Below are 27311 nucleotides of genomic sequence, written 5' to 3'. Positions count from 1 at the left end.
GTCACAAATGGTACTCCCCTAATGCATAGTACCATGAGTAAATTCAAGAAAGCTATTTCCAAAAATACAATTCATAGCTTTGAAATGTGACAAAACAATTATTATTATAATTCTGTTTAAGTTGTACTTCATGTGGAGCTGATGAATGCAAATTTATGGAAGGTCTAATATAAATGTGAAATGTGTAGGTGCAGTACCACAAGCTGCGACTAGATGTCCCTAGTGAGCATCACAAACTTTAAAGATTTGATAAATCCAAATCCACCCTATCCATAATGCATTACATGAAAGACAGTACCACAGTACATTCAATATCTGCAATAATAAGCTTTGAAATGTGACAAAACAAGTACTTCATTAATTTCAGATTAGGCTGTAGTCTATATGGAGCTGATGTAAGGAATTTCATAAAAGGTCTAATATATATGTGTAGGTGCAGTACTGCAACCTGTACCTACAGGTCCCTAGTGAGCATTAAACTTTTTATTGCGTATGGTATTCCTCTAATGCATTGCATGCAAGGCAGTACCTCGAGTATATTCAAATAGCTATATCCATATATAAAAAAATTAACTATGAAAAGAGCCAAAAGAATTGGTATATTATTTATGATTAAGTTGTACTCTATGTAGAGCTGATGAATGGAAATTTACAGAAGTTTTAATATAAATGTGAGATGTGCAGATGCAGTAACACAAATTGTGCCTAGATGTCCCTAGTGAGCATCATAAACTTTGAATATATGGTCAATCTGACGACATGGTCAATCCACCCTGCTCCTAATGCATTGCATGCAAGACAGTACCACAAGTACATTCAAATAGCTATGTCCATATATACAATCATCAGCTATGAAATGTGACAAAACAATTATTATATTAATTCTGATTAAGTTGTACCCTACGAAATTTACAAAAGGTCTGATATAAATGTGAGCTGTGTAGGTGTAGTACCGCAAGCTGTGCCTAAATATTCCTAATGAGTATCATAAACTTTGAAGATATGGTCAATCCACCCTACCCATAATGCATTGCATGTAAAACACTGCCACAGTACATTCAATATATACAATTATTAGCTTTGAAATGCGACAAAGGAATTATTATATTAATTCTGTATTAGGTTGTACTCTATGTGGAGCTGATGTAGGGAAATTTATGGAAGGTCTAACATAGATGTGTAGGTGCAATAAAGCAAGCTGCGCTAAGAGGTCCCTAGTGAGCATCAAACTTTTGGTCACATACGCTAGTCCCCTAATGCATTGCATGCAAGAGAGTACCACAAGTACATTTAAATAGCTATGTGCAAATATACAATTAATAGATTTGAAATTTGATAAAACAATTATTATATTAATTTTGATTAAGTTGTTCTCTATGTGGAGAAGTTGAATGGAAATTTATAGAAGGTATAATATATAAATGTGAGAAGTGTAGGTGCAGTTCCGCAAGGTGCACCTAGATGTCTTTAGTGAACATCATAAACTTTAAAGATATGGTAAATCCACCCTACCCATAATGCATTGCATGAAAGACAGTACCACAGTACATTCAATTTTTGCAATAAGTAGCTTTGAAATGTGACAAAATAATTATTTAATTAATTTCAGATTAGGTTGTACTCTATACGGAGCTGATAAAGGGAATTTCATAAAAGTTCTAATATAGATGTGTAGGTGCAGTACTGCAACCTGTGCCTATAGGTCCCTAGTGAGCATTAAACGCTTGCTCACGTATGGTACTCATCTAATGCATTGCATGCAAGACAGTATCACGAGTATATTCAAATAGCTATGTCCATATATAAATTATTAACTATGAAAAGTGACAAAACAATTGTTATATTAATTCTGATTAAGGTGTACTCTATGTGGAACTGATGAATGGAAATTCACAGATGGTCTAATATAAATGTAAGATGTGTTTTTATTGTTATTTTTATTGTTATTCATACTTGTAAAGTGTACTGTAACCCTACGGGCATCCTGGTTCTGAGATACATGTACACTGCCACCATATGTGCTACAGAAGAGTCAATCCATGTTTGAAATGCTTATACTCTAGGGAAGAGCTAAGTTTTTATTTTTTTACGAAACAGCAAGAGGTCCTGCACCTGTCTCAGTTCAGTGGGAAGACCATTCTATAACCGTGCAGCTGCGATACTGAAGGCTCTTCCCCCCCATTTTGCTCTTTTGATCTTCGGTATTTTTACTAGATTAGCGGAAGAGTAGCGAAGAGTACGGGTAGCAGCATACCAACCAAGGGGCATATCAACAAGCGGCAGCAATAATTATCGCTGGCCGCTCTTAGCGTGAGGAATTTTATCGCCGGCTATCGCAGATAATTATCACCATGCTAGTGCTGTATTAACAACACCTAGCACAATGGCAATAATTATTCCAGTGATAGTGATGTTTTCCATGGAACATCGCTGGTTTTCCAGCGATGTTCCATGGAAAACGGCAATATCCTTGGTGATAATCCTTGGTGATAGGGCCTGTGGTCTTAGCCACACAATCCACCCCCCATGTTAGGTATGCCTTAGCCAGGAATTTAACAGATGTTAAATTCCTGCGTTAAGGCATACTTAACGTGAGTTTAAATATCGCTAACCCTCGTTGCTAATATGAGGAAGCTGGGTTAGCGATATTTACCCAAGGGAGTCTGGTCAGGCATGCCTCCTTTGCATCTCATTAGCGATGCGATGGGACGCGTGCTGACAAGGGGCGCAAATGCAAGGATACACACGCTAGCGTGTCCTTGTTGATAATGCGATAATACGGGCTCTAAAGCGACGATAATATTATCGCCGCACCTTGTTAATATGCCCCCAAATTTGCTCTGCAGCTGTTTAGGCCCAAGCCCATGCAACACCTTAAAAACAATACAGAGTGATTTAAATTGTAGCCTTTGTAATACAGGAAGCCAGTGCAGTTCCGCCAAGGCCCGAGATGCTGATGACCGTCATGGTCTCAGTAGAGCAAGCTTTGCTGCCACCATCTGAATTCTCTGGAGTCTCCCAATCAGATACTTAGGAGACTCCAGTAGCAAAGCATTGCAATAATCCAGACGGCTCAGAATAACACTCCTTACCACTAAAGCTCTGGCCTGGATTGGTAACATCGGCAGAATCTTCCGAAGTACTCGAATGAATGAAAAACTACTCCCCACAATCTTGTTAACTTGAGTCTATAGGTTCAGCTTGTCATTGAAGCTGACTCCTAGGTTTCGTACCGTCTCAGCGGGTACCAAAGGTGCATCCGTGGGGATAGGCCAGAAGCCAATTGGAAGTGCGGAAGGCACATTTCCTTCCGCACACTGTAGGATCTCCGCTTTATTGCTATTAAATTGCAAGGAGTTATTTCTCAGCCATTGTACCGTTTCTTGCATACAGGCATGAAAATTTCCTAAAGAGACAGCATGATCCCCTTCCAATTACACAATAAGCTGAGTGTCATCAGCATAATTCACAAAACTAACATTATGTGACTTGATAATAGCCATCAATGGATTCGTATAAGCATTGAATAATATTGGGCGGATCGCGGACCCCTGGGATACACCATGCCCAATGTCAACAACATCTGATTGATAGGGGGGGAGAGCCACTGCCTGCCGTCTGTTAGCCAGGTAGGATTGAAACCAACTCAGGGCCAGATCCACCACACCCATTCCCCCCAGCCTTGTGTAGATGTGTAGATGCAGTAACACAAGCTGTGCCTAGATGCCCCTAGTGAGCATCATAAACTTTGAAGATATGGTCAATCCACCCTACCCATAATGCATTGCATGCAAGACAGTACCACAAGTACATTCAAATAGCTATGCCCATATATACAATTATCAGCTATGAAATGTGACAAAACAATTATTATATTAATTCTGCTTAAGTTGTACTCTATTTGGAGCTGATGAATCAAAATTTACAGAAGATCTGATATAAATGTGAGATGTGTAGGTGCAGTACTGCAAGCTGTGCATAGATATTCCTAATGAGCATCATAAACTTTGAAGATATGGTCAATCCACTCTATCCATAAGGCATTGCATATAAGACAGTACATTCAAAACAAAAAATTGTTAGCTTTCAAATATGACAAAGGAATTATTATAATAATTCTGGATTAGGTTGTACTCTACGTGGAGCTGATGAAGGGAAATTTATGGAAAGTTGAACATAGATGTGTAGGTGCAGTACTGCAAGCTGCGCCAAGAGGTCACTAGTGAGCATCAAACTTTTGGTCACATATGCTACTCCCCTAATGCATTGCATGCAAGACAGTACCACAGGTACATTCAAATAGCTATGTCCATATGTACAATTATTAACTATGAAATGTGACAAAACAATCATTATATTAATTCTGCTTAAGTTGTACTCTATGTGGAGCTGATGAAATGAAATTTTTAGGAGGTCCAATATAAATGTGATATATGCAAGTGCAGTACCGCAAGCTGCCTCTAGATCTGCCTAGTGAGCATCATAAACTTTGAAGATATGGTAAATCCACCCTACTACTACTACATTTCTTGTGGAATTTTCATTTTGTGCAAAAAAACTGGAAAACCATAGGACATTTAATAAAGGGGATCACAGGTCAAGACAATATAAACTATGAACCAATTCTTTATGGTTTTCCAACATGTACCAAAAGCAAACAAAATATGCTGTGGAAAATATTATCGTGTGTGAAAGAAAGCCTATGGGTCACAAGAAATCTTGGAGTCTGCCAACATAAAAGTTTTGCTACAAAAGACTGTATAAATATTGCTCTTGATAAAGTAATGCTTTTTTATTATGTGGATATTAAAAAACGTGGAAAACAAGAAGCAGAAACAATATGGAAACAAAAGAATTGGGCAGAATGCGTAACCTAAATCTAGGAATACACTTTAGCATAAAGGTGTATTTCCATTATGAAAAACATATCTAGATGGAAAATTGATAGGTTTATGCCTGCGTGCATTACCTAGTCAAGGTCATGTATACCACCCTGAATGGGATTGGTTATTTTATATCTGTAACACCCAAATGTTCTGAATAAAGTATATTTAAAAAAAATAATAATAATCCACCCTACCCATAATGAATTGGATGAAAGACAGTACCACAGTACATTTCAGCTTTGAAACGTGTCAAAAGAATTATATTAATTCCGGATTATGTTGTACTCTGTGGAGCTGACGAAGAGAAATGTATAGGTCTAACATAGATGTGTGGGCGCAGCACCGCAAGCTGCCCCTAGAGGTCCCTAGTGAGCATCAAACTTTTGGTCAAATTTGATCCTCCCTTAATGCATTGCATGCAAGACAGTACCACAAGTACATTCAAATAGCTATATCCATATATACAATGAATAGCTATGAAATGTGACAAAACAATTATAGATTAATTCTGATTAAGTTGTAAACTATGTTAAGCTGATGAAGGAACATTTATAGAAGGTCTTATATAAATATGAGATGTGTAGGTGTGGTACCGCAAGCTGCGCCTAGATGGCCCTAGTGAGCATCATAAACTTTGAAGATATGCCCTCATGACCCTGCCCCATTCTCCCTTAGGTCAGCGTCCCGTGGCGGTGGGCCCGTGTCGGCTGCTGTGCATCCGGGGCCACTGTCCCTGTGCGACTCGAGTCATCCCCCTTGTGATTCTGACATTGCATGTCTGAGTGCATGATGTCTGTTGGACTTGTTGCCAGCACCAGCTACTCCCTGAGGACTGGCTTACACTCACCCTACACACAGCCAGCACAGGTGTCACTGAATCGGTGGGCCTGCCATCACATCCTGCCGAAGCAAGTATTGACTCTTTTCTCCCTGCACTGACACTGGTGATCAAGGATATGCCCTCCTCCCTTGGATGATGACACCCCTCCGGGACCCGAACACACCCGCCCAGAGGCAGTACAATGCAGCCCACATACGCACCACGGGCATCGTTGAATGCACATTTGGCGTGTTGAAGTCACGTTTCAGGTGCCTGGACTGCACAGGTGAGAAACTCCTGTACAGCCCGGACGTCGTGTGCAAGATGATCGTTGCATGTTGTGTGTTGCACAACATCTGTGTTCGCACCAGGGCCCCATGGATCCCAGTTCCAGAGGTACCGGACTATGATGATGGTGATGGGGCTGGTGGCCCACATTCCAATGCAGCTGTGGCAGGAATTGCCCGTAGGAACTACATCATTGACATAATAGATTATGACCATAGTGGAAGAATGTTGTAAAATAGATGGTGATGAAAAAAAGTAACAATAATTTGGCAAAAAAAGTTCATGACAAGACACAATGTCCAGTGTATGAATGTGTATACCTAGCTGTGGCATGGGAAAAGAAACGTCAACCATTGGGTTACTATGGGCATATCGTTTGCGTATAACCCGAAAAGGTAAGCGTGGTAACTGACACTTGTATATTCTATGATTTCAGATACAATTTGAATTTACCTAAGCTTTGAACCATTCATACCAAGGTATGGCACCAGAATATCATGGCCTTAATACTATTTGACAAAAATATAGGGGCATATTCTCAAGGAGCTATCGCCAAGTTACCGGCACGTTAGCTCAGCCAAAGTCACGCTAAATATACCGCCCCATTCACAAGCTGGTGCTAACAGCTGATACCACCAGTTTTTCGGCGATAGCATCCTCAAAAAACATCGCCACAGATGACACCGGCAACTATTGCTAATGAGATGCAGAGTAGGTGTGCCAGAGCAAAAAGCCATGACAACACCACTCCACAACATTCACAACGACCAGCCAGATCGGCGATAAGAACAAAAAACATGCGATAAGGCACGTTAGCTGCAGGAAATTAACAGCTGCTCTGACCTGGTGCAAAGCCGGACAACAACCGTCAGGATAGAGGGAGCCCAGCCCAGAGTCACACCTGAAGAACAACAGATGCCATGGAGCTACTCATCATGCAGCTCGGAGCCCCAAGAGGGCCACGTCACCCACCACCACCAACCCTAGGGCCACCACCCCCACCTGGACCGCCACCGCCCCCCCCACCCGGACCACCACCGAGGCAGCGCTGACAAAGACAGCGGACCTTCAGGAAGCGCACCATCCTCACAGACTTTACTCCAGAGCATGTCATTGCCCACTACAGTCTCAAAAGGACAACCATCCTCCGCATCCTGAACATCATTGCCCACAGGCTGACAGTACAAATACAGCGGACAACCAACATCCCACCTCAGACAAAGCTGCTGGCTGTGCTGCACCTGTTGGCCTCTGGGACATTCCAACCAACAACCACCAGAGTCGGAGGAGTCTCACAGCCAGCCCTATCAAAGTTCATCATGCCTGTCCTGGATGCCATCCTCAGCTTCAGACCTCAGTACCTTCACTTCCCCAACACTTCGCAGGAACAGCTGGAGACAAATCAAGGCTTCTACACCATAGCCGGATTCCTGGCCGTGTTGGGGGCAATTGACTGCACACATGTTCCACTTGTGCCCCCTGTGGATACTGCACACCACTACTGCAACAGAAAGCACAAACATTCCATCAATGTGCAGGCAATAGTGGACCACCGGGGACTCTTCACCAATGTCATCGCCAACTACCCAGGCAGTGTGCACGATTCTTTCATCTTCCGACAGTCCATCATCAACCAGCACTTCCAGGGTGGCACATATGGAACGGGACTGCTCGTTGGTAAGTACCAAATCAACACACCACACATACCACAACCACCAACGCACAAAGCACAACTGTGGGGATGCACACGTGACCAAGCCACATTCGACATGTCAGACTACACGACCACCTACTAGACACGACTACACCACTCCATGGTCATCCTGGGCTACCCCTGCAACCAATACAGACATTACATGGCACCACAGCCACACAATAGCTTGACGTGTGGAGATGTGGAATGCAGCAGTGACTCATGTGAGGCACTGCTCTGCCCTCATGACCCTGCCCCATTCTCCCTCAGGTCAGCGTCCCGTGGCGGTGGGCCCGTGTCGGCTGCTGTGTATCCGGGGCCACTGGCCCTGTGCGACTCGAGTCATCCCCACTTGTGATTCTGACATTGCATGTCTGAGTGCATGATGTCTGTTGGAGTTGTTGCCAGCACCAGCTACTCCCTGAGGACTGGCTTACACTCACCCTACACACAGCCAGCATAGGTGTCACTGAATCGGTGGGCCTGCCATCACATCCTGCCAAACCAAGTATTGACTCTTTTCTCCCTGCACTGTCACAGGTGATCAAGGATATGCACTCTGCCCTTGGATGATGACACCCCGCCGGGACCCGAACACTCCCGCCCAGAGGCAGTTCAATGCAGCCCACATACTCACCGGGGCATCGTTGAATGCACATTTGGCGTGTTGAAGTCACGTTTCAGGTGCCTGGACTGCACAGGTGGGAAACTCCTGTACAGCCCGGACGTCGTGTGCAAGACGATCGTTCCATGTTGTGTGTTGCACAACATCTGTGTTCGCACCAGGGCCCCATGGATCCCAGTTCCAGAGGTACTGGACGATGATGATGGTGATGGGGCAGGTGGCCCACATCCCAATGCAGCTGCGGCAGGAATTGCCCGTAGGAACTACATCATTGACACCTATTTCTCATGAGCACGTCACATTGTATCCATCCGTGGCAATCATGGGACAGTAGAAGATATCCAATTGCACTGCATGTGTGAATAAAATATATTTGCAGGTTACAGGTTGGAATTGTGCATTGTCATGTTACGTATCCCTGGGGTTACAGATGTGATTTGCCTGGTTGTGCACATTTGCCGATCCAGTAGTGTCCTGTGTTCAGTTGTGGAGGGGTTGCTGTTTGTACCGGGATGTTGCCAATGTCGAGGTGCACTTCTGCTTATGTGCATATGCTGCACGGTGGGTGTGTCGCTCCTGCAGATCTGATTTGTCTGCTACTGGTCTCTTTCATGCAGTGTGCCTGTCGGTTTTGTCCTTCCATGGTGCTTGGATGTAGTGGTGTGCATGTTGTCCTCTGCAGTTGGCCAGGGTGCATCCCTGGTACTCCGCTGTTGCTGTATTTTGTTCAGTGCCATTTTCCGTGTGCTGTTCTTGTGCTTGTTCCCGCATTGCGCATGAGTTTGCTGCCCTCGTGGTGCTTATCTCTGCTTTCCTCATCGTGGAAGGGCTAATCGCAGGTTTTCTGGTGTTGTGGTTTGTGTTTTTATCTCCATCGGGGTGGTTGTATCGCGCACAGTCTCCGCGTTTTCGGCAGACTATCGTATGGCACCACCATGTTATGAATTCCACGTTGACACAGGGTTATTTTCCCGCGATGGGCTGCGATATTGAAAGTTGCGTTACTCTACTCTCGCGGTAGTTATCACACATTCTTGTGAATATACCCCCTTGTCTTTTACTGCTTTACATAGTTATGTTTGAGGATAATTCATGACTAAAAAACTTTTCATCAGGAGTCACCAACTCCAACCGCAGGCACTGCTTTTTGACAGTATGTCCCAATAGAATGAGCTGTAATGGTGGGCTGCAACCACCTGTGAAAGCAAATATTACATGATGACATGTTCAGTTTAATATCTTCCATTAAGACTGGTCATTAACCTCAGTGAATTAGATCACATGTTGGAAAGTCTAATGTATGTTTTAAGATTATACATTTAAATAGAAACAGAAAATATACATTTTCTTTGTTGCACCATTTCATGAAGATGCTAAAACTGTACGTTCATTGATAATCTCACCATGCTTTCACTTAGACTACCAGGCCCATTGTGCAGGCTAACAGCATCAAAAGCGTAAAGACTATGTGAAAGGCCCTTATACTAGCTGGCACTGCAGTCATTCCAATCCCCCGGTTCCACAATTATTAATATCCCTCACTACCATTGAGAATGAAGCATAGTTGAACTAAAACTTACAAAAATAAACAATCTAATTCATTACTGTTGTTTGTAATCCTTCCAGGGACTGATTCGTAGGGGCATAGCTTGGTCAGTAAGATTGGGAGTGGGGAGAAAATTGAAGTTCTAATTTCCCAACTATCATGCAGGTCTCTCATGGTAAAATACACTGGGGCTTATTTATGAGCCCTTGCGTCACTTTTGCGCTGCCGGTGTGTCACTTTTTGTGATGCACCAGCGGAGAAAAAAATGTGCCTTCTTGCACCATATTTACAAAGTGACGCATCTAGGTAGATGCGTCACATTGTTAACCCCTGCACCACATTCTACCTGTGCCAGGTATAATGTATGCAGGGGGGCCTTCCCCCGCAAAATGCCTCATAGAAGTGACGCAGTGAAATCTATAGGATTTCACTGCGCCACTTCTAGGACGCAAATGCATCAATATCTTAAGTCTGCCTCATGGCAGGCGTCAGACTGACGTAGGCACATTTAACATGGGACTTGCCCATGTGTAATGACCCATTGCTGGGGTTGCGTCACTTTTGTGACACACTCCAGCAATGCGTAATTTTTGCGCCTACAGATACGCCAGAAATACTGACGTATCTGTAACTGCGACATGATGTGTCATACTGTACGCATCATTGGGGTCGCAAGGAGGGCGCAATGAAAAGTGATGCATGGCTGTTTTCTCACAGCAATGCGCCACTTTTCATAAATAATGGCCTTTATTTAAGAAGTAGAGCATGAGAGGGCTTAAAGGGCAGTGGGAAGGGATAGGAGTGCAGATTGTTAAGAGGGCTTATAAGACACTATGCTGCAAAATAAGAAACAGTTTTAAGAGTTTAAAAACAGAGAGGAGAGAATGTGTGTCTATGTTTTTGTCTGTGTGTGCATGTAAAAATCCTAGGTGACATCATCAGCCACTTCAACATACCAGACTGAAAGCACCTGTACCCAACTATATACTAGAGAATACATATATTAGGGGTATGTAACATCACAAACACCCTCTCCTGCAGCTATGCCCCTACTGGATCAACAGTTTTGGGCCGGACAAACTTGACACCTCCTCAACTCCAGAAACAGGTTTTGTACAGTGGTGCAATGAAACTGTCCCCCCACCATCACTTGGATTGACAATAAAATACAGCCATGAATTGAGGTGAAATGGGCCCCTCATACTTCTGGGCCCTGGTGCCACTGCACCAGCTACACTATTGATAGCTACATACCTGGTTCAGCCTAATTTCACAGGGCTGTGAAGGACACCAGCTTCCAATTTTCTTCATCCAACATTTTCCATCAACTTGATCAACTTGACTTTGTCTTAAGCCACTGATGGTGTCGCAGAGTGTTTTGACTTTGTCCACTTTCTTTATTTTCCAGGGTTCCTTGGAATGGCCTCTGCACAAGGTGAGATGCTTAATATACATATTTTCGAAGATCCTTTTACCCATTGTTTCATTGCTTGATTGTTGATACATGGCCACCAAGCCTTGTATCAGGAGCGCTGTGCAGGCCAAAGCTTCGACCCGGCACTAGTTGATAAAATGATAACAATAAATGTGGAAGATTGTAAGTATTTGTTGGAAAATGTACACATTATCATTGTGTTAAGGATTTCACCAAGTGACCTTGCATACACATGACTATAGGTAAGTTGAGTAAGGCTTTGGAACTTCAGGGTGACTTGCAATGCCTTTGGTGGACTTATTTGTTTGCTTATAATGTATGGCCCCTTCAAAACCCCTCTATCCTCTTTTAAACTTTTGAGTAATGTAAAATACAAGTGGAAAAATAAATCCACCAATTTTGAGCATGTCATTTGTCCTATACATATGTTTGCAGCATTTTTGCATACATTGCATAAATTGCTTTCTAAATTCGAATATGTAATAGTACGCAAATATGTTAGTGTTACAATATTAGGTCATGTTGCATTTGTTATAAATCCCACCATTGAACTCGCATAGTGCAATAAATGAATAAATTATCATCAATGTCAAAATTTTACTCAATTTTTGAAAATCAAAGAAGCGAAATGAATCACTACAGTCATAGACGGAATATATTGTCAGACTTGAATATTTAAATTTACAAAATAGTGGAGCTTCAGCGACTTGAAATGGTTTAGAAACGATTACATAATATTATATTTTTTAAGAGCTTAAATTTCAAATCCAAGACTGTTGTTCTAAAACATCTAAAATTATGTATTTATGTAATTAAAATCCGATGTTAGCCTCCGTTGCAGCACTGACATGAAGAATCATGTCAATCATGCCTGCAAATTACAACTCCACCCTGGCTCTGCTCTCTTCGTGGAAAGATTTTTTCACTGGAAAGTCTAGGTGATGTGTGTGTGTAAAATATTTCATTCTGACCTCCCCTGGTCACACCGGAAAGTATCTGTACGTGTGAGTTTGCAACAAAAAAATCCATTTATGTCAGCTCATTGGATTACGGTACCTGCTGCAGAGGGCTGCATTAGCCTGAAAGTCACATACAAAATTACCCGCAGGGATGGCTTATTTCTTTTATTAATTAATTGGCAGACAACAAAGCGACTTTTGCTAAGCAAGGCATGCAGTATTCAGTCTAGTGGGGAAGCATCGTGGAACCTCCGCCCATCTTTTTCATTGGCTTAGGTGCAAAATGCTGCCTTCCGATTGGTTTTAGGCTTGTTAGTCCCTCCTCCTGACAGCCATGTCCTCATTGTATCGTTCCATGGTTACTGGCCCCTTTACCCCGAACACTATTTTCTCCACTCTGTCCTCCCCTCCCACAGTCTGTGACTTCTCGTCCCCCCTCACCCCCCCCACTCCTGTTTGTGCCTTCTTTCCCGCCCGCACTACCGTTTTCAATGCAATGGGTCTCGCATAAATGTGAGTCCTATTGCATTGCAAATGCTTGTTTCTGAAAGGACTTTCTCCTTCCTACCTGATGTGTGCCTGTTTTGTTCCGTGCACTTCCCTTCCACCCCCACCCAGCTTGTTTGATAATTACGAACATACATTATCAGCGGAGTGCCTGTTTCACAAGAGCCGCACTGATATTGCTTTCATTGTCTTTTCCCAGCGCCTCCACCCATCTCTGCTCTCCCTCCCCTCCCTTGCAATCACTCACCAGGCTCCGGCTTTCTTTCTTTAAATTGATCACTGTGAGGAAATACTTTTCCAACATTAATGATCGTCCTTCTGTGTGAGTGGTGACAAAGGGTCGACACTTATGGTACACTTCCTGTCTTATCTTGGAATTAATTCCAGTGTTTATTTTGCTAGTCGGTGTTCTGGTTGAGAAATTGCGAAAACTCCTGAGGGTTTTCTCTATTAGGCATTGGTAGACCCGAACTATGCTACGCGAATTGCACGTAGCACAGTGCAAAAATGCGTAGCGTAGCGTAGTTCGCATTTTTTGCTCGCTCGTGGTCCTCAACGTCAAGTTGGGGACCGCGAGCGAGCAAAATGACATCCCGGCGAGACTTTTTCCTCGTTCGCGATCAGCAACATTAAGTTGGCAATCGCGAGCGTGGAAAATAAACCTCCCGGTGAAATTCTCAATGCCGGGAGGTCAGCTTTCTCATTGCGAGTGGTCGCGTATGCACGTGACCGCTCGCGATGAGAAACTACCTGTCCGCTTTGAGAAAGCTGCCGCTCGAGTAAAAATCTACTCGAGGGGCAGAACACGACATCTCGCACTGTGCGAGATGCCGTTTTCAATGATTGCACAGTGGGGACAAGCATCCGGCACTGTGCAATCATCCCGAACAGCGCACTATGGAGTTCGCCTAGAGCTACGTGTATCTTGCGTAGTGCGAAGTGCACTTCGCGTAGCTACACGTAGCGCCACTTTGCAAACTACGCCCAGGGTTACTTTAGAAGCACGTCAAAGATGGAATCTGTTAGATCAGCTTCCAAATACATCTCCACCCGACCTTCCGTTTAAGTAAACAGTGGGGCAAACAAAGAAGTTATTATGGACGTAGTAATTATCACAATTACAGTAATATTTTTTTGTCTGAAATTACCTCGTTTCTGTCTGCATAAATTAAAGTTCAGGTTTAAATAGGAACCGTGTTGCAGCATCTGGGTCTATTTTCACATGGCTGCTGCATAACGCGTGGGGTAGGGGGCACGAGGCTGGCTCGAAATAACAGAATGAGTTAAGGCTGTTGAGTTTGTTTGGTGTTTGCAGGCACTATGAGTTCTGTTGTCTGCCTTGTCAATAATTGCATACCAGGCTGTTGTGTCTGGAATGAAGTGTCAACAGCTTTCTAGAGTCAGTGCAAGGGGTTTCAAAGTTACAAATGAATGATATTCATGAAAATGTATTTATTGATATTCATATAATTGATTGTTATTTTGCAACGCCCTTTCACCTAGCAAAAATGCAGTGTTCATGGCTATTGATGCGATCTGGCACCCTCTTTTTGTAATAAAGCCATAAGGCAGCTGCTGCAGCCCTAATGTAGTGAAACACGGGTGTATATTATTTATTTATTTATTAAGAGGCTTATATAACACAGACATGATCCAATAGACAACAGAGTACTTCACACCGGAAGGGTAGTACTAGTTGTAAAAGACAGCTAACTATAAAATATAAAGCAGTATTAATATAGTAACAAGCATTTGCAATGCAATAGATCTCGTATTTGCAATAGTTTGAGCTATTGGCATTGTAAATGACAATGTCTTTTATTTGTGTGTTTGAATACCTGCAAGCGGTGCATAAACACGCACTTTGTACTTCTAGTCCTAGCTTATGAGAAGCGAGGCTGGCAGTAAAAGAGGCGCAGTTACTGCCAGCTGTGCTTCTCATAAGCAACAACTATAAATACAAAGTGCATGCTTACGCACCGCTTGCGGGTTTTCAGATCATAAGTAAAAGGCATTGTCATTTACAATGCCATTAGCTCAAACTACCGCAAATGCGAGACCTATTGCATTGCAAATGCTTGTTTTTTATAGCAGTTGCCTACCCCTTGGGGGTGAAGCAATGCATTACATCCTTTGTAGATATAATGCTGTGAGGGTACCAGTCCCAGTTAGCACTGGGCAAAAAATCTAGACTAATTCAGAATTCACCAGCTAATTGTAGTTGATTTCTGCCCGCAAAGAGGAATGTGGCAAAGCAGAATGACGGAGATTTTAACAAAATCATATTTAAAAATGATCACTCGGCTGAGAGCCTCGACAGCGCAAGGACCCATGTAGAACACAAAATTCTGCTTCTGACTGAATGCAAACAGAGACTAAGGAAAACCACAGAGTGATGGATGTAATGCTAGAATTCATTTCAGACACTGGGACTTATCCCAACCCATCATTATTTTGCACACCATGGCACCTCTGAGGAGAACCAGACGTATGCCAATCAGCCTTGGTCTTGCTCCAAGGGGAACAAATAGTTCAGACTGAAATGAAAGGCCAAGTCCCCTCAAAAGTTTGACATATTTAAGCCTTGTCAGTAGGTGCAGCTTGGTTCCTGTGGCACAGTGAGTAGGTGATCAACATCTGTGCATTCCAATTCCACTTAGGGTGTCGTACTGAGAAAAATGTTAAATTACTTGTGTTACCCCTCTGAGGGGGCATGGTTGGCAAAAACAATGCACTAGATTGGGGCTTACAGTAATTAGCAGTGGCTTACTATTATTCAGGCAATCTACCCACCAGGTTTTTGTTTCCCCATAAGAAGTCAATAGACAGCAGGTGGATGGGCAAGGCTGTTGTCCAATAATTATGTTGTTTTCCTATTAATAAATGCAGGGCATTCTGGGTAACAATCAGTGGACTCCCCCTGCCAAAAGTATAGGGGATCTGGGGGCAAGACCCTGATCTGCTACTTTCAAAGAGGGAAAACGTTTATTTTCTTGGGGGATGAGTGGAGTCTGGCCTTATACCAAGAGGGGTCTGCTCCCCCACACCTTTTACCTGGACTCTAGTAGGTATTCCACTTCCCTTTGGGGCAGGTATATTCAGACCCTCTGTCATTTTCCATTGTTCCAACACCCTGCTTCAGTGTCTGTATTTGCTGCTGAAGTGGGCAGTTTTACTTGTGCCATCTCTGCAGCAGTGCTTGAGAGTGTTTGGAATCTGTACCATGGCAAAGCTGCTGTGAACCATGCCAAAGAGCTGACAGCTAAAATTGTGCAAATGCTAAAACATCACCAAACACTTAACATTCAACCAGAGAACCTATCGTCCCATGGACCTCAGAGCTAGGGGTGTGTATTTGTTGGAACAGAAAAGTCTTATGCATGATAAGAGACCTATACGCCTGCCCTGAGTGCCCAAATGTATTGTTGGCTATATGCCCAATGCTGATTTTTTTGTCATAGGCAAACACGGATCATGCTTGTGCGCCATGACATGGAGCTGTCTCACAGATTGCTGACTTGTTCGACCGAGAGGGGTGCCCTAAGTGCTACCATCATAGTGGTGGAGTCCAGCACTTTCACCAGCAGTTAAGCAGCACAAGCATGGTGGTGGCAGCATACCCCACAGTGATCAGTAGTAGTAAACAGGACCTTTTTACCCTATGTCACTGGAGTGATGTCTACAGGCTCGCTCATCTTATTAAGGTTCAGCTTTTGTGTGTTTAACTCACCACTGACCTACATCAGTGAGAAAGCCCACACCTGCCTGGTGAAGACATGAGGAGAAGAGGAATCCCCCAGACAGATGTGTGGATTGGTGTATTCATAAGAGCCTGGGTGGGGACACAGAACAGACTACCTTTACATTTCATAGACTTCTCTTTGATTCATTGATAGATCTCAAGAAAGGGTCCTGGACACAGCTCAGTAAGGGAGATTGGCCTGAAAGAGAATCACAAAGAGTAGGGTTGGGGGTCTGGGATTAGCCCTTTGATGAACATATCACTGTGGCTGACATCCAGATGTAAACTCTGGTCACTCCCATGAGGTACATTGTGGACAGTAAGATTCAGAGTCGTGCCTGTTGTGGCATAACTTTTTCATGAAGAAAGATAAAAAGGAGAAGTGTCCACTTCAATAGAAGTAGACCCCCAACATAAAACTTTGAAGAGCTAGACCCTAAATCACATTTGATGCTTGAAAAAGGACTATAAGAAAGTGAGGTTGAGTACCCCAAACTGTGTCATCTGCTATGCAGCCAGATGGACTACATGAAAAGGGGAAGATATACAAGACTTCTGCCATTCACTAGGACTGAGGGCCAAAGCCAGATAATCTCCCTGCTGGGTGAGGGGAGATCAACCAGGGAAACCAAGATTACTTCCCTGGAGCCTCGAGCACTATTCCCTGCCTGCTTGCCAAAACCAGTATGCCCTGGGAGAAAAAGGAGAGCTTTGGAGGGAGCGAGGTCCTGTAGAGAGCCCTACTGAGAGGACTCCTCTGAGTAAGGTGTGAGGAGAGCGGCTGTACACTGATCGGGTCATTTCCCGTGTGCACGAACAGGCCAACGAACCCCATATGCCAGTAGAAGTACGCTGTGACGTCAGCTATGTGATGTGCACCATTCAGGAAGCATCAATCACACACCAGTGCGCCACAGTGACCACGTATGTCAGAAGAGGCCACCTGTAAATTTAATAGGGCCGGAGCATTAGACTTTTGCCCACTGTGTTTGGGGCAATCGCACCAAAGAGTTTGTGCCCAATAGTAAGCAATGCGGCAATCCCGTATGTCAGAGGGGCTCTTGTTATAGCTGCGGCTAAATGTTTGGCCCGTGGTCTGGATGAGATTATTACTGCTGTGACATCCAGCCACCACTGGCAAGGACAAAGCTGTCTCATACTAGCCCTAGCAGTGTGGATCTATGTTGTTTCCTTTAGTCATCATCAATTTCTTTATTCGATATTTAAAAAATATCATAAAAGTACAAAAATGCATTAAAAAGAAAACATCATTCGATACATTTCAAATACAATGGGTACACAAAGTTCATTTATCGGCAATTCATTCAGAGTTGACCCCTAGTATTCCTAAGTCTTATTGCGACTTTAATAAAGTTTATAGTGCAAGCCAATGTTAATGGGTTCTCAGACCTTTGTAAGTATAAAAGAGCAACCTTAGCGTGTCTAAACTTCATTTGTTTAAAAATCCTTATTAAAAATCTGCGTCTGGGTACCGAGTAAAAAGGGCATAATAAAACAAAGTGAAGGGTATCCTGCGGAGACCTATTGTCGCAGCCGCAGGTACCCTTCTGTTCAACTGTAAGAGTAAAACCAGGTGGATCGGCCAACAGGTGATGTAAAAGGTTGAACCTAAAACGGGTAATTAAAAACCTGTCCTGAGCGTTATACATAAGGGCGAGATACGGTTCCATTCCTTCTACTGTCTTTACCATACTATGGGCATGAACTGTGGGCTTGCATTCTTCAAGAGCCGCTCTACCTACACTCTCTTTTCCATAAAAGATTCTTTTAACTCTGAGTTTGTCCTCGGGGATTATTGTTGTTGGATTATAAAAAAGGTCCCTGCAACCCAGTCCCTCCAGAGCAGTCCTTACATAATTCAACCACGGAATGCACATTCCCTTGTCTCTGTCCAAGCAATCTCTAATTATTTGTCTGCTCAGACCTGCCTCTGTATTGGTCCAGATTCTTAGCCAGGCCGTAAGGGGTCTAATCTTAATCAGGTCTTCCATGTATGCCCTTCCCAGTTCGGCATGGCTGGTATAAGCCGATATACTTTGGGGGGTTTGGAGGATCTTTCTCAGAAATGTGTTCTCCTCAATCTGTATTTGCTGGGTACATACAAAACCGCAAACTTCTGCCCCATACATTACTTTGGGGCAACAGATTGAGCCATATAAATACATTACCTGTTCTGGGGACCACCTACCCAGCCTGCGCCCGTAACTCATTATGGCCCCTGTGGATGCCACTAGTTTTGAGCAATTAAAAGTTTAAAATTTAAAAGCCCATCAATAAGTATTCCCAGATAGGAAAATGTCTTAACCTTTTCCATGTTGTGTGTGCCTATTTTATATAAAAACTTTTTACAAGGTTTAGACCCAGCCAACAATACAAAGGACTTAGTTAGATTGGCAGATAAATCTAAATTGGCCATAAAACTAACGAACCCATCTAACAAACTATAGAGGCCTTTAGGTGTACGGGCTAAAAGTACCGCGTCATCAGCGTACAACAACACGGGAACCGGTCGGGAACCTACTCTAGGGGTGTCAACATTCAATTTACACAAAGCCTGTTCTAGCTCATTTATATACAGTGAGAAAAGGAACGGGGCCAGAATGCATCTCTGTCTCACCCCGCTCGTGCAAGGGAAAGGTGCCGTAGTATCACCCTCCAAATTAAAACGCACCTTAGCAGAGGTGTTCCAGTGGAGTGCTCTTAAAATATCCACTAGGCCCTGATCTACCCCTAATCTGATCATCAGGTCCCATAACATTTCCCTGTTAACATGATCAAAAGCGGCTGAGAGATCCATGAACCCCAAATATACAGCCTGATCACTTGCAACTGTATATTTAGCCACTAGTAGGTAGAGGTTCAGGCATTGATCTGTAGTTGATTTTCCACTCCTGAACCCATATTGCAGATCCGTGAATATTTGGTGTTCTGCGGCCCAATCTAATAGGCGATTTAAAACTACACGTCCCAAAACTTTAGCTGTCACATCGATTAGAGATATGGGTCGATAACACTGAGGATCATCCTTTTTCCCTTTTTTAAAAATTGGGACTATTGTGGCCTCCGACCAGGATCGTGGCATACCTGTTGCAATTGCTGTGTTTATTACCCTTGTGAGGATTGGGGCCCAGAGGTCAACCCTACTTAAATAGAGATCAGGGGGGATTCCGTCCGGGCCTGGGGCTTTATTTTGTGTCAGCCCTTTAATGCCCACTACCATTTCCTCCAATGTAAATTCAATTTTAGACACCCATGGGCAAGGTCTCCCATCACCCCTAATGTGTCCATCTGAATGATTATACAGTGATTCGAAATGTTTAGACCATTAGTCTGGAAGGATGGATGTGCCGATTACTGGAGCAGTGGTATCCTGGAAACAAGGTTTATTAATTATTTTCCAGAATGCACTTGGGTCTCTTCTATCTGCTGCATCACGTAAATCTTCCCATGTCTGTGATTGTAATGCCAATTTCCTTTGTTTAATTACTTTTTTATATGCGGTCCTGCACTGTGCAATGCGCCTCTTGTCTTTTGGGACTGTTTTGAAACATTCTTTTAGATCTTTGTGGGCCCGAGAACAATTTTTATCAAACCATCTTGGGGAAGATTTTGCTCCCGATAGTCACCCTTCAAAGTGCAGACTGGCTTCTCTAATTACGCTTCATATTGTTCCCACAATAGATTGTTTAAATCCCCGGTAAAGTTTGATTGGGCTAGTTTCCCCCAATGTCTTATCTTATTTTCATTATTTCAATGTCCATGGGATTTTATGTATTTTAAATTAGTTGCTCTCTGTCTTACTCATTAGTCAGCCTTTGGTTACCAGAGTGAATAGTGTATCTTTCTGTCTCCTCTGACGGCCTGTGGCTTAGTAAACACAGTATGAGCTGTATACTAAAATACCCACTACATGCTGATATTGAGTTTGGGGCACGAGCCCAAACGTTGCCTACTTAAGTCTGAGTCCTACCACCTCTCACAAAAATAAGATTAGATATTTTCAACCATTTAAACATGAAGCCATTAGTTACAGGTTCCTCTTTTTAATGTTTTTCATTGTTGCAGTTGTTAAAATACACCAAGGGAAAAACTATACACAGGCACATATGGCACACAATGTCCCACCCACCAGGTGTGATACGATGACACGTAGGGGCTTCATCACAGGACGATCACACCAACTAGATTTATACTATCTTGCGTTGTATGACTACTCTACCACTACTTATTATAAATTACTAGCTTGGAATATTCATTGATGCACGTAGAGAGCAAGCATATTATATTTACTCTAATGTTAAACGTCAGAAAGCGCACATCATTTTCCTCTAGGAGATACAATCACCTTTGCAGAGACCATCAAGCTACAGAAACGATGGCGAGGCCAAGTGTATTCCAATAGCACCCTGGCTCAGGCCAGGGGGGCCATTGGTGTGGGTGCAAGCAGGATCCCCTTCCAACCACTCGCAACAATCCTGGATATGGGTGGTAGAGATGCAGTGGTAGAGGGTCAGTTGGTGGGCAAAAGTGTGCCATTAGGTAGCATCTGTGCACCAAATGTTGACTAGATTGGATTCCTGACCAAACTAATCGGTTTACCTAGCACAGTGAACGTAAAGTATAATGGGGCAGCCCAGTGTCCCTCAGAACCTGGGTACATATAATAATTATTACAATGGGTTCTGTCGGGTCCAACAGCTGCCTAGTGTTTGAAGGAGAACTAATCACTATTAAACATTAGAAGCTCAAACAATAACACAGATCTGTCGGGACACCCCAAACAAGACAACAAGGTAGTAATGTTTTAGACTTTATATATAATCAAAAAATCTGAACTCTCAGCTAGAGAACCTAGCAGGGAATGATCACTCAAATGTTGGTGGAAAACAATGAGAAAAAAGAAGGAAAAATGTCCTTTCTTGAGTCCCCTCACTCACCAGGGTTTCCCCACGGTGACATGCTTCATCATAGGGGCCATCTCAACCCGCTGTGGGTTGAGGCGTGCTACGACTTGCGGAAATACGTAGGAGCACTTTCGTGAGACTATGTATGGTGTGGTGTTATGTATGGAGTGGAGTGAGTTTTAAAAAATATCTAACTAGTGGGCTAAATGACTTTTATTCTTGTTTTCCACCAACATTTGAGTGATCATTCCCTGCTAGTTTCTCTAACTGAGAGTTCAGATTTTTTGATTACATATGATACAGGAGGGCGGACCTAGCTTCTTTTCCCTCTACCTCCCCCCTTTCTTTTGATCTTAGACTTTATATATCCATTAAATGTTGCATGAAATATAAGGCTGTTGTACAGTGTCTTCAAGGACAAAAATAAAAACAAATTGAAACAACTTATATGCGGTTGTGCAACATATATATATGTATATATATATATATATATATATATACATATATATATATATATATATATATATACATTACCTACTGGCGGTCGCCAGTAGGTAGTTATAGTTAGGACCCTCTTACCATAGGAAATCCGCAACATTCTATTTTGAATAACTTTGGCACCGGTCGACGAATCCTCGCAAATTTTTCAAAATAGGTGGGGCGCTACGCTCCGCTCCTACCCTGAAAGTCTCGGGGAGATTCGTCAAGTGAGGGCTGAGATAAAAGGGGGGTCCCAAAACACGTTTTTTCCATGCATTTTTCCATAGGACCTTTAGACACAGCTACAGCCCGAACGGCTGAACAGAATTACTTGAAATTTGGCAGAGAGGTAGTCCTCAGGTCAAGGAAGTGCCTTTTGTAGGTTTGGTGTAAATCTGTTCAATAGATGCTTACCGTGCGCTTACCGTACGCGTATGGTGGCGTGCGCGAGCGCGATTCTGATTGGCTGTTAGATCTTAGTAAACATTCGAATCGGTCGAAACCAGGAAGCGGCGGCCGCCATTTTGTGTATTTCACTCAGAAAAAAAAGGGTGATAACTTGAAAAGGGGGCAAGGAAGAGAGTTACAGACCCCCTAACATTTGTAAGGGGGTCAAAGAAGGACAGAAAAGTACAAAAAAAACATTTATTGATTTTTAAAAAAAATCGCGGGGTACGCGTACGGTAAGCTCACCGTACGCGTACGGTAAAAAAAAAAAAAAAAAAGAAATGAAATGCAGATTTAAGTGTTTAGATATTAGGGGGCTCTAAAAAGAGCCGTTGTGTTTATTAAGTGTTTTTTTAGTGGTACCTACAAGTAAGTACCGATGCAGAGTCTATGGTTCAAGAGGAAGACTCTGTTCCCTTCATCAGTGAAGTGTACACCATCTCCTCTATAAATGTCTTGCATGTTGTAACGCAAGTTGTTGTGGTAAATGGAACCCATACCATAGTCACGGAGGAAAGCAGAAACAGATTTGTTGACGTGCTTTCTTGCTTTGTCAATCTGTGGACAAAAATGATTGGACCAGTTCCATTTTTGCCTTTGGCATATGTTAGAAAACACAAAGGCAGTTTTAGGGAAAAGTGAAAACAGTTGTGCAAAGGTCTCCTTCATAAGCATTTCCAGACCTACCCCAGTCAAAGTGCCTAGGTCATTGCCACCACAGTGCACTATTATGAGGTCAGGGTGTTGGATTTGCATGAAGGATTTCACCAATGGCATCAATTGGTGCCACTTTAACCCTCTCTGACCAATCCATTTAATGTCTACATTTGGCAAAGCAAGGTCTCTCACCATATCTGTTTTCTCTGCATACTTTTCACTCCAGAAGACATAGCTGTGCCCTACAATCCACACTGTGAACATCTTCAAAGGAGAACTGGATGCACTCAGGAGGTGTAATTCAGTAGAATGGTAAAAAGAAATGAAAGACAGTTTGGAAATGGAGGCATACATATTTTTTTTATAAAAAAAATAACTGATTGGCTGTTTCATACCATTCTAGAATAAAAACTAGGCTGTATGTGTAAATTTATAGAAGCATGTTTTGTATTGGTACAGAAAAATGTGTTTCCAAAGAACAGTACTATGGATTTGCTGTTAGGTTTGAAAAGTCAAGCACTCCTGCTCTTTGGAAATGAAACATTGTGTGGCAAACTTCTGACCTAACTCCACACAGCAGTGTTCCATGAGCTGTTGCTATGGTAGCAGGCAGAAGTCAAGTTGGGGGAAGGGTACTAGGCAGAAGTCAAGTTGGGGGAAGGGTACTTTTGGAAAAGGGTTGGGTTTCAACCAATAGAAATGTGTGATTACATTTGAAAAAAAGGGGGAAGCACTGAGATTTGAAATTAACATGTATATGTGTGGAAAAAGAGAGGGAAAGTTTGCCATTATCTGGTTCTGCTGAGAGGAGAGAGGTGTACAGAACAGAGATCCTGGCTCTGATAATCTGCTGTTTGAGTGCCACATTTCTTTCACAACTAACTAATTTTAAAGGTGAGTTTAGAGTTTGAGAGGGGATGTATATGGTAAATTAAGAAATTAATAATAGAATTGGAATTCCTTTTGTTGAAGTTGTGTTTATTATTTTCTGTTTTGGGAGAAATTTAAATGTGAGGAACATGTAAAATAATATGGACTATGTTTTCACGATAAATTAAGGTGTACTGGTAAAAATAAGGAATACTTTAAGGGTTTGAGGTTGCACTCAGTAATGCAAATACATTCAGCATCAGTAAGGCTGGTTGCCCTTGCTGGAGTGTAGTGAGTCACCCAGGTTACACATGTTGCTGGTCTCAGAAAGCTGTTTGGTATTGCTCTGGTGATTTTACATTTGCATTAGATGGAAAGGGGGAGGTATTTTTTTATGCAGAAGCAGACTCTTAGCACACAGCCAGCTGCTTATCCTGTGGAATCATGGATAGTATTCACAACCGAGTGGGGTTTGAGGTTTCAGTTAGTAATGCAAATACATTCAGCATCACTAAGGCTGGTTGCCCTTGCTGGAGTGTAGTCAGTCACCCAGGTTACACATGGTGCTGGTCTCAAAAAGCAGTTTGGACATGTGCTGTTTTCAGAATCTGAAAAGTGGATTCAAAATGTGTCCGTCTGTAAAAGTGTTTATCACTTGCCAAAAAAAAGAGTAGTAAGTGTGCTTTCAAATTGGCAAAGAAATTTCGTTTTGTGACTAATATGAAAACATGACTCTGTGTGCAAATAGGAATTACAGGCAGAGATTTATTGCGTATTGCTCTGGTGATTTTACATTTGCATTAGATGTAAAGGGGGAGCCATTTTTTTGTATGCAGAAGCAGACTCTTAGCACACAGCCAGCTGCTTATCCTGTGGAATCATGCATAGTATTCACAACCGAGTGGGGTTTGAGGTTTCAGTCAGTAATGCAAATACATTCAGCATCACTAAGGCTGGTTGCCCTTGCTGGAGTGTAGTCAGTCACCCAGGTTACACATGGTGCTGGTCTCAAAAAGCAGTTTGGACATGTGCTTTTATCAGAATCTGAAAAGTGGATTCATAATGTGTCAGTCTGTAAAAGTGTTTATCACTTGCCAAAAATAAGAGTAGTAAGTGTGCTTTCAAATTGGCAAAGAAATTTCGTTTTGTGACTAATGTGAAAACATGACTCTGTGTGTAAATAGGAATTACAGGCAGAGATTTATTGCGTATTGCTCTGGTGATTTTACATTTGTATTAGATGGAAAGGGGGAGGTATTTTTTTATGCAGAAGCAGACTCTTAGTACACAGCCAGCTGCTTATCCTGTGGAATCATGCATAGTATTCACAACCGAGTGGGGTTTGAGGTTTCAGTCAGTAATGCAAATACATTCAGCATCACTAAGGCTGGTTGCCCTTGCTGGAGTGTAGTCAGTCACCCAGGTTACACATGGTGCTGGTCTGAAAAAGCAGTTTGGACATGTGCTTTTATCAGAATCTGAAAAGTGGATTCATAATGTGTCAGTCTGTAAAAGTACTTATCACTTGCCCAAAAAAAGAGTAGTAAGTGTGCTTTCAAATTGGCAGAGAAATTTCGTTTTGTGACTAATATGAACACATGACTCTGTGTGCAAATAGGAATTACAGGCAGAGATTTATTGCGTATTGCTCTGGTGATTTTACATTTGCATTAGATGTAAAGGGGGAGCCATTTTTTTGTGCAGAAGCAGACTCTTAGCACACAGCCAGCTGCTTATCCTGTGGAATCATGCATAGTAATGACACCCGAGTGGGGTTTGAGGTTTCAGTCAGTAATGCAAATACATTCAGCATCAGTAAGGCTGGTTGCCCTTGCTGGAGTGTAGTCAGTCACCCAGGTTACACATGTTGCTGGTCTCAGAAAGGTGTTTGGTATTGCTCTGGTGATTTTACATTTGCATTAGATGGAAAGGGGGAGCTATTTTTTTATGCAGAAGCAGACTCTTAGTACACAGCCAGCTGCTTATCCTGTGGAATCATGCATAGTATTCACAACCGAGTGGGGTTTGAGGTTTCAGTCAGTAATGCAAATACATTCAGCATCACTAAGGCTGGTTGCCCTTGCTGGAGTGTAGTCAGTCACCCAGGTTACACATGGTGCTGGTCTGAAAAAGCAGTTTGGACATGTGCTTTTATCAGAATCTGAAAAGTGGATTCATAATGTGTCAGTCTGTAAAAGTACTTATCACTTGCCCAAAAAAAGAGTAGTAAGTGTGCTTTCAAATTGGCAGAGAAATTTCGTTTTGTGACTAATATGAACACATGACTCTGTGTGCAAATAGGAATTACAGGCAGAGATTTATTGCGTATTGCTCTGGTGATTTTACATTTGCATTAGATGTAAAGGGGGAGCCATTTTTTTGTGCAGAAGCAGACTCTTAGCACACAGCCAGCTGCTTATCCTGTGGAATCATGCATAGTAATGACACCCGAGTGGGGTTTGAGGTTTCAGTCAGTAATGCAAATACATTCAGCATCAGTAAGGCTGGTTGCCCTTGCTGGAGTGTAGTCAGTCACCCAGGTTACACATGTTGCTGGTCTCAGAAAGGTGTTTGGTATTGCTCTGGTGATTTTACATTTGCATTAGATGGAAAGGGGGAGCTATTTTTTTATGCAGAAGCAGACTCTTAGCACACACCCAGCTGCTTATCCTGTGGAATCATGCACAGTATTCACAACCGAGTGGGGTTTGAGGTTGCACTTAGTAATGCAAATATATTCAGCATCACTAACGCTGGTTGCCCTTGCTGGAGTGTAGTCAGTCACCCAGGTTACACATGTTGCTGGTCAGAGAAAGCTGTTTGGTATTGCTCTGGTGATTTTACATTTGCATTAGATGGAAAGGGGGTGTTATTTTTTTATGCAGAAGCAGACTCTTAGCACACAACCAGCTGCTTATCCTGTGGAATCATGCACAGTATTCACAACCGAGTGGGGTTTGAGGTTGCAGTCAGTAATGCAAATACATTCTGCATCACTAAGGCTGGTTGCCCTTGCTGGAGTGTAGTCAGTCACCCAGGTTACACATGTTGCTGGTCTGAAAATGTTGTTTGGACATGTGCTTTTTTAAGAATCTAAAAAGTGGATTCATAATGTGTCAGACTGTAAAAGTACTTATCACTTGCCAAAAAAAAGAGTAGTAAGTGTGCTTTCAAATTGGCAAAGAAATTGCGAATTCTGACTAATATGTAAACATGACTCTGTGTGCAAAGAGGAATTACAGGCAGAGATTTATTGCGTATTGCTCTGGTGATTTTACATTTGCATTAGATGGAAAGGGGGACCTATTTTTTTTGTGCAGAAGCAAACTCTTAGCACACACCAGCTGTTTATCCTGTGGAAACATGCACAGTATTCACAACCGAGTGGGGTTTGAGGTTTCAATCAGTAATGCAAATACATTCAGCATCAC

General features: G+C 42.7%; 1 protein-coding gene across 2 annotated transcripts in view; it reads left to right on the top strand.

The window, feature by feature from the left end:
- LOC146811663 (serine protease 27-like) overlaps positions 1 to 27311 on the top strand; it is a 275582-nt gene that overhangs the window by 42720 nt on the left and 205551 nt on the right. For both annotated transcript variants that reach the window (XM_085618635.1, XM_085618636.1), the window contains exon 2: positions 11267 to 11293. In XM_085618635.1, coding sequence (XP_085474761.1) covers positions 11267 to 11293 — 27 coding nt within the window. The remainder of the gene's footprint in view (positions 1 to 11266; positions 11294 to 27311) is intronic.

The sequence above is a fragment of the Triturus cristatus genome, chromosome 7 (genome assembly GCF_964204655.1).
Source record: "Triturus cristatus chromosome 7, aTriCri1.1, whole genome shotgun sequence".
Lineage (NCBI taxonomy): Eukaryota > Metazoa > Chordata > Amphibia > Caudata > Salamandridae > Triturus > Triturus cristatus.
This window is presented reverse-complemented; position numbering and strand designations above follow the sequence as displayed.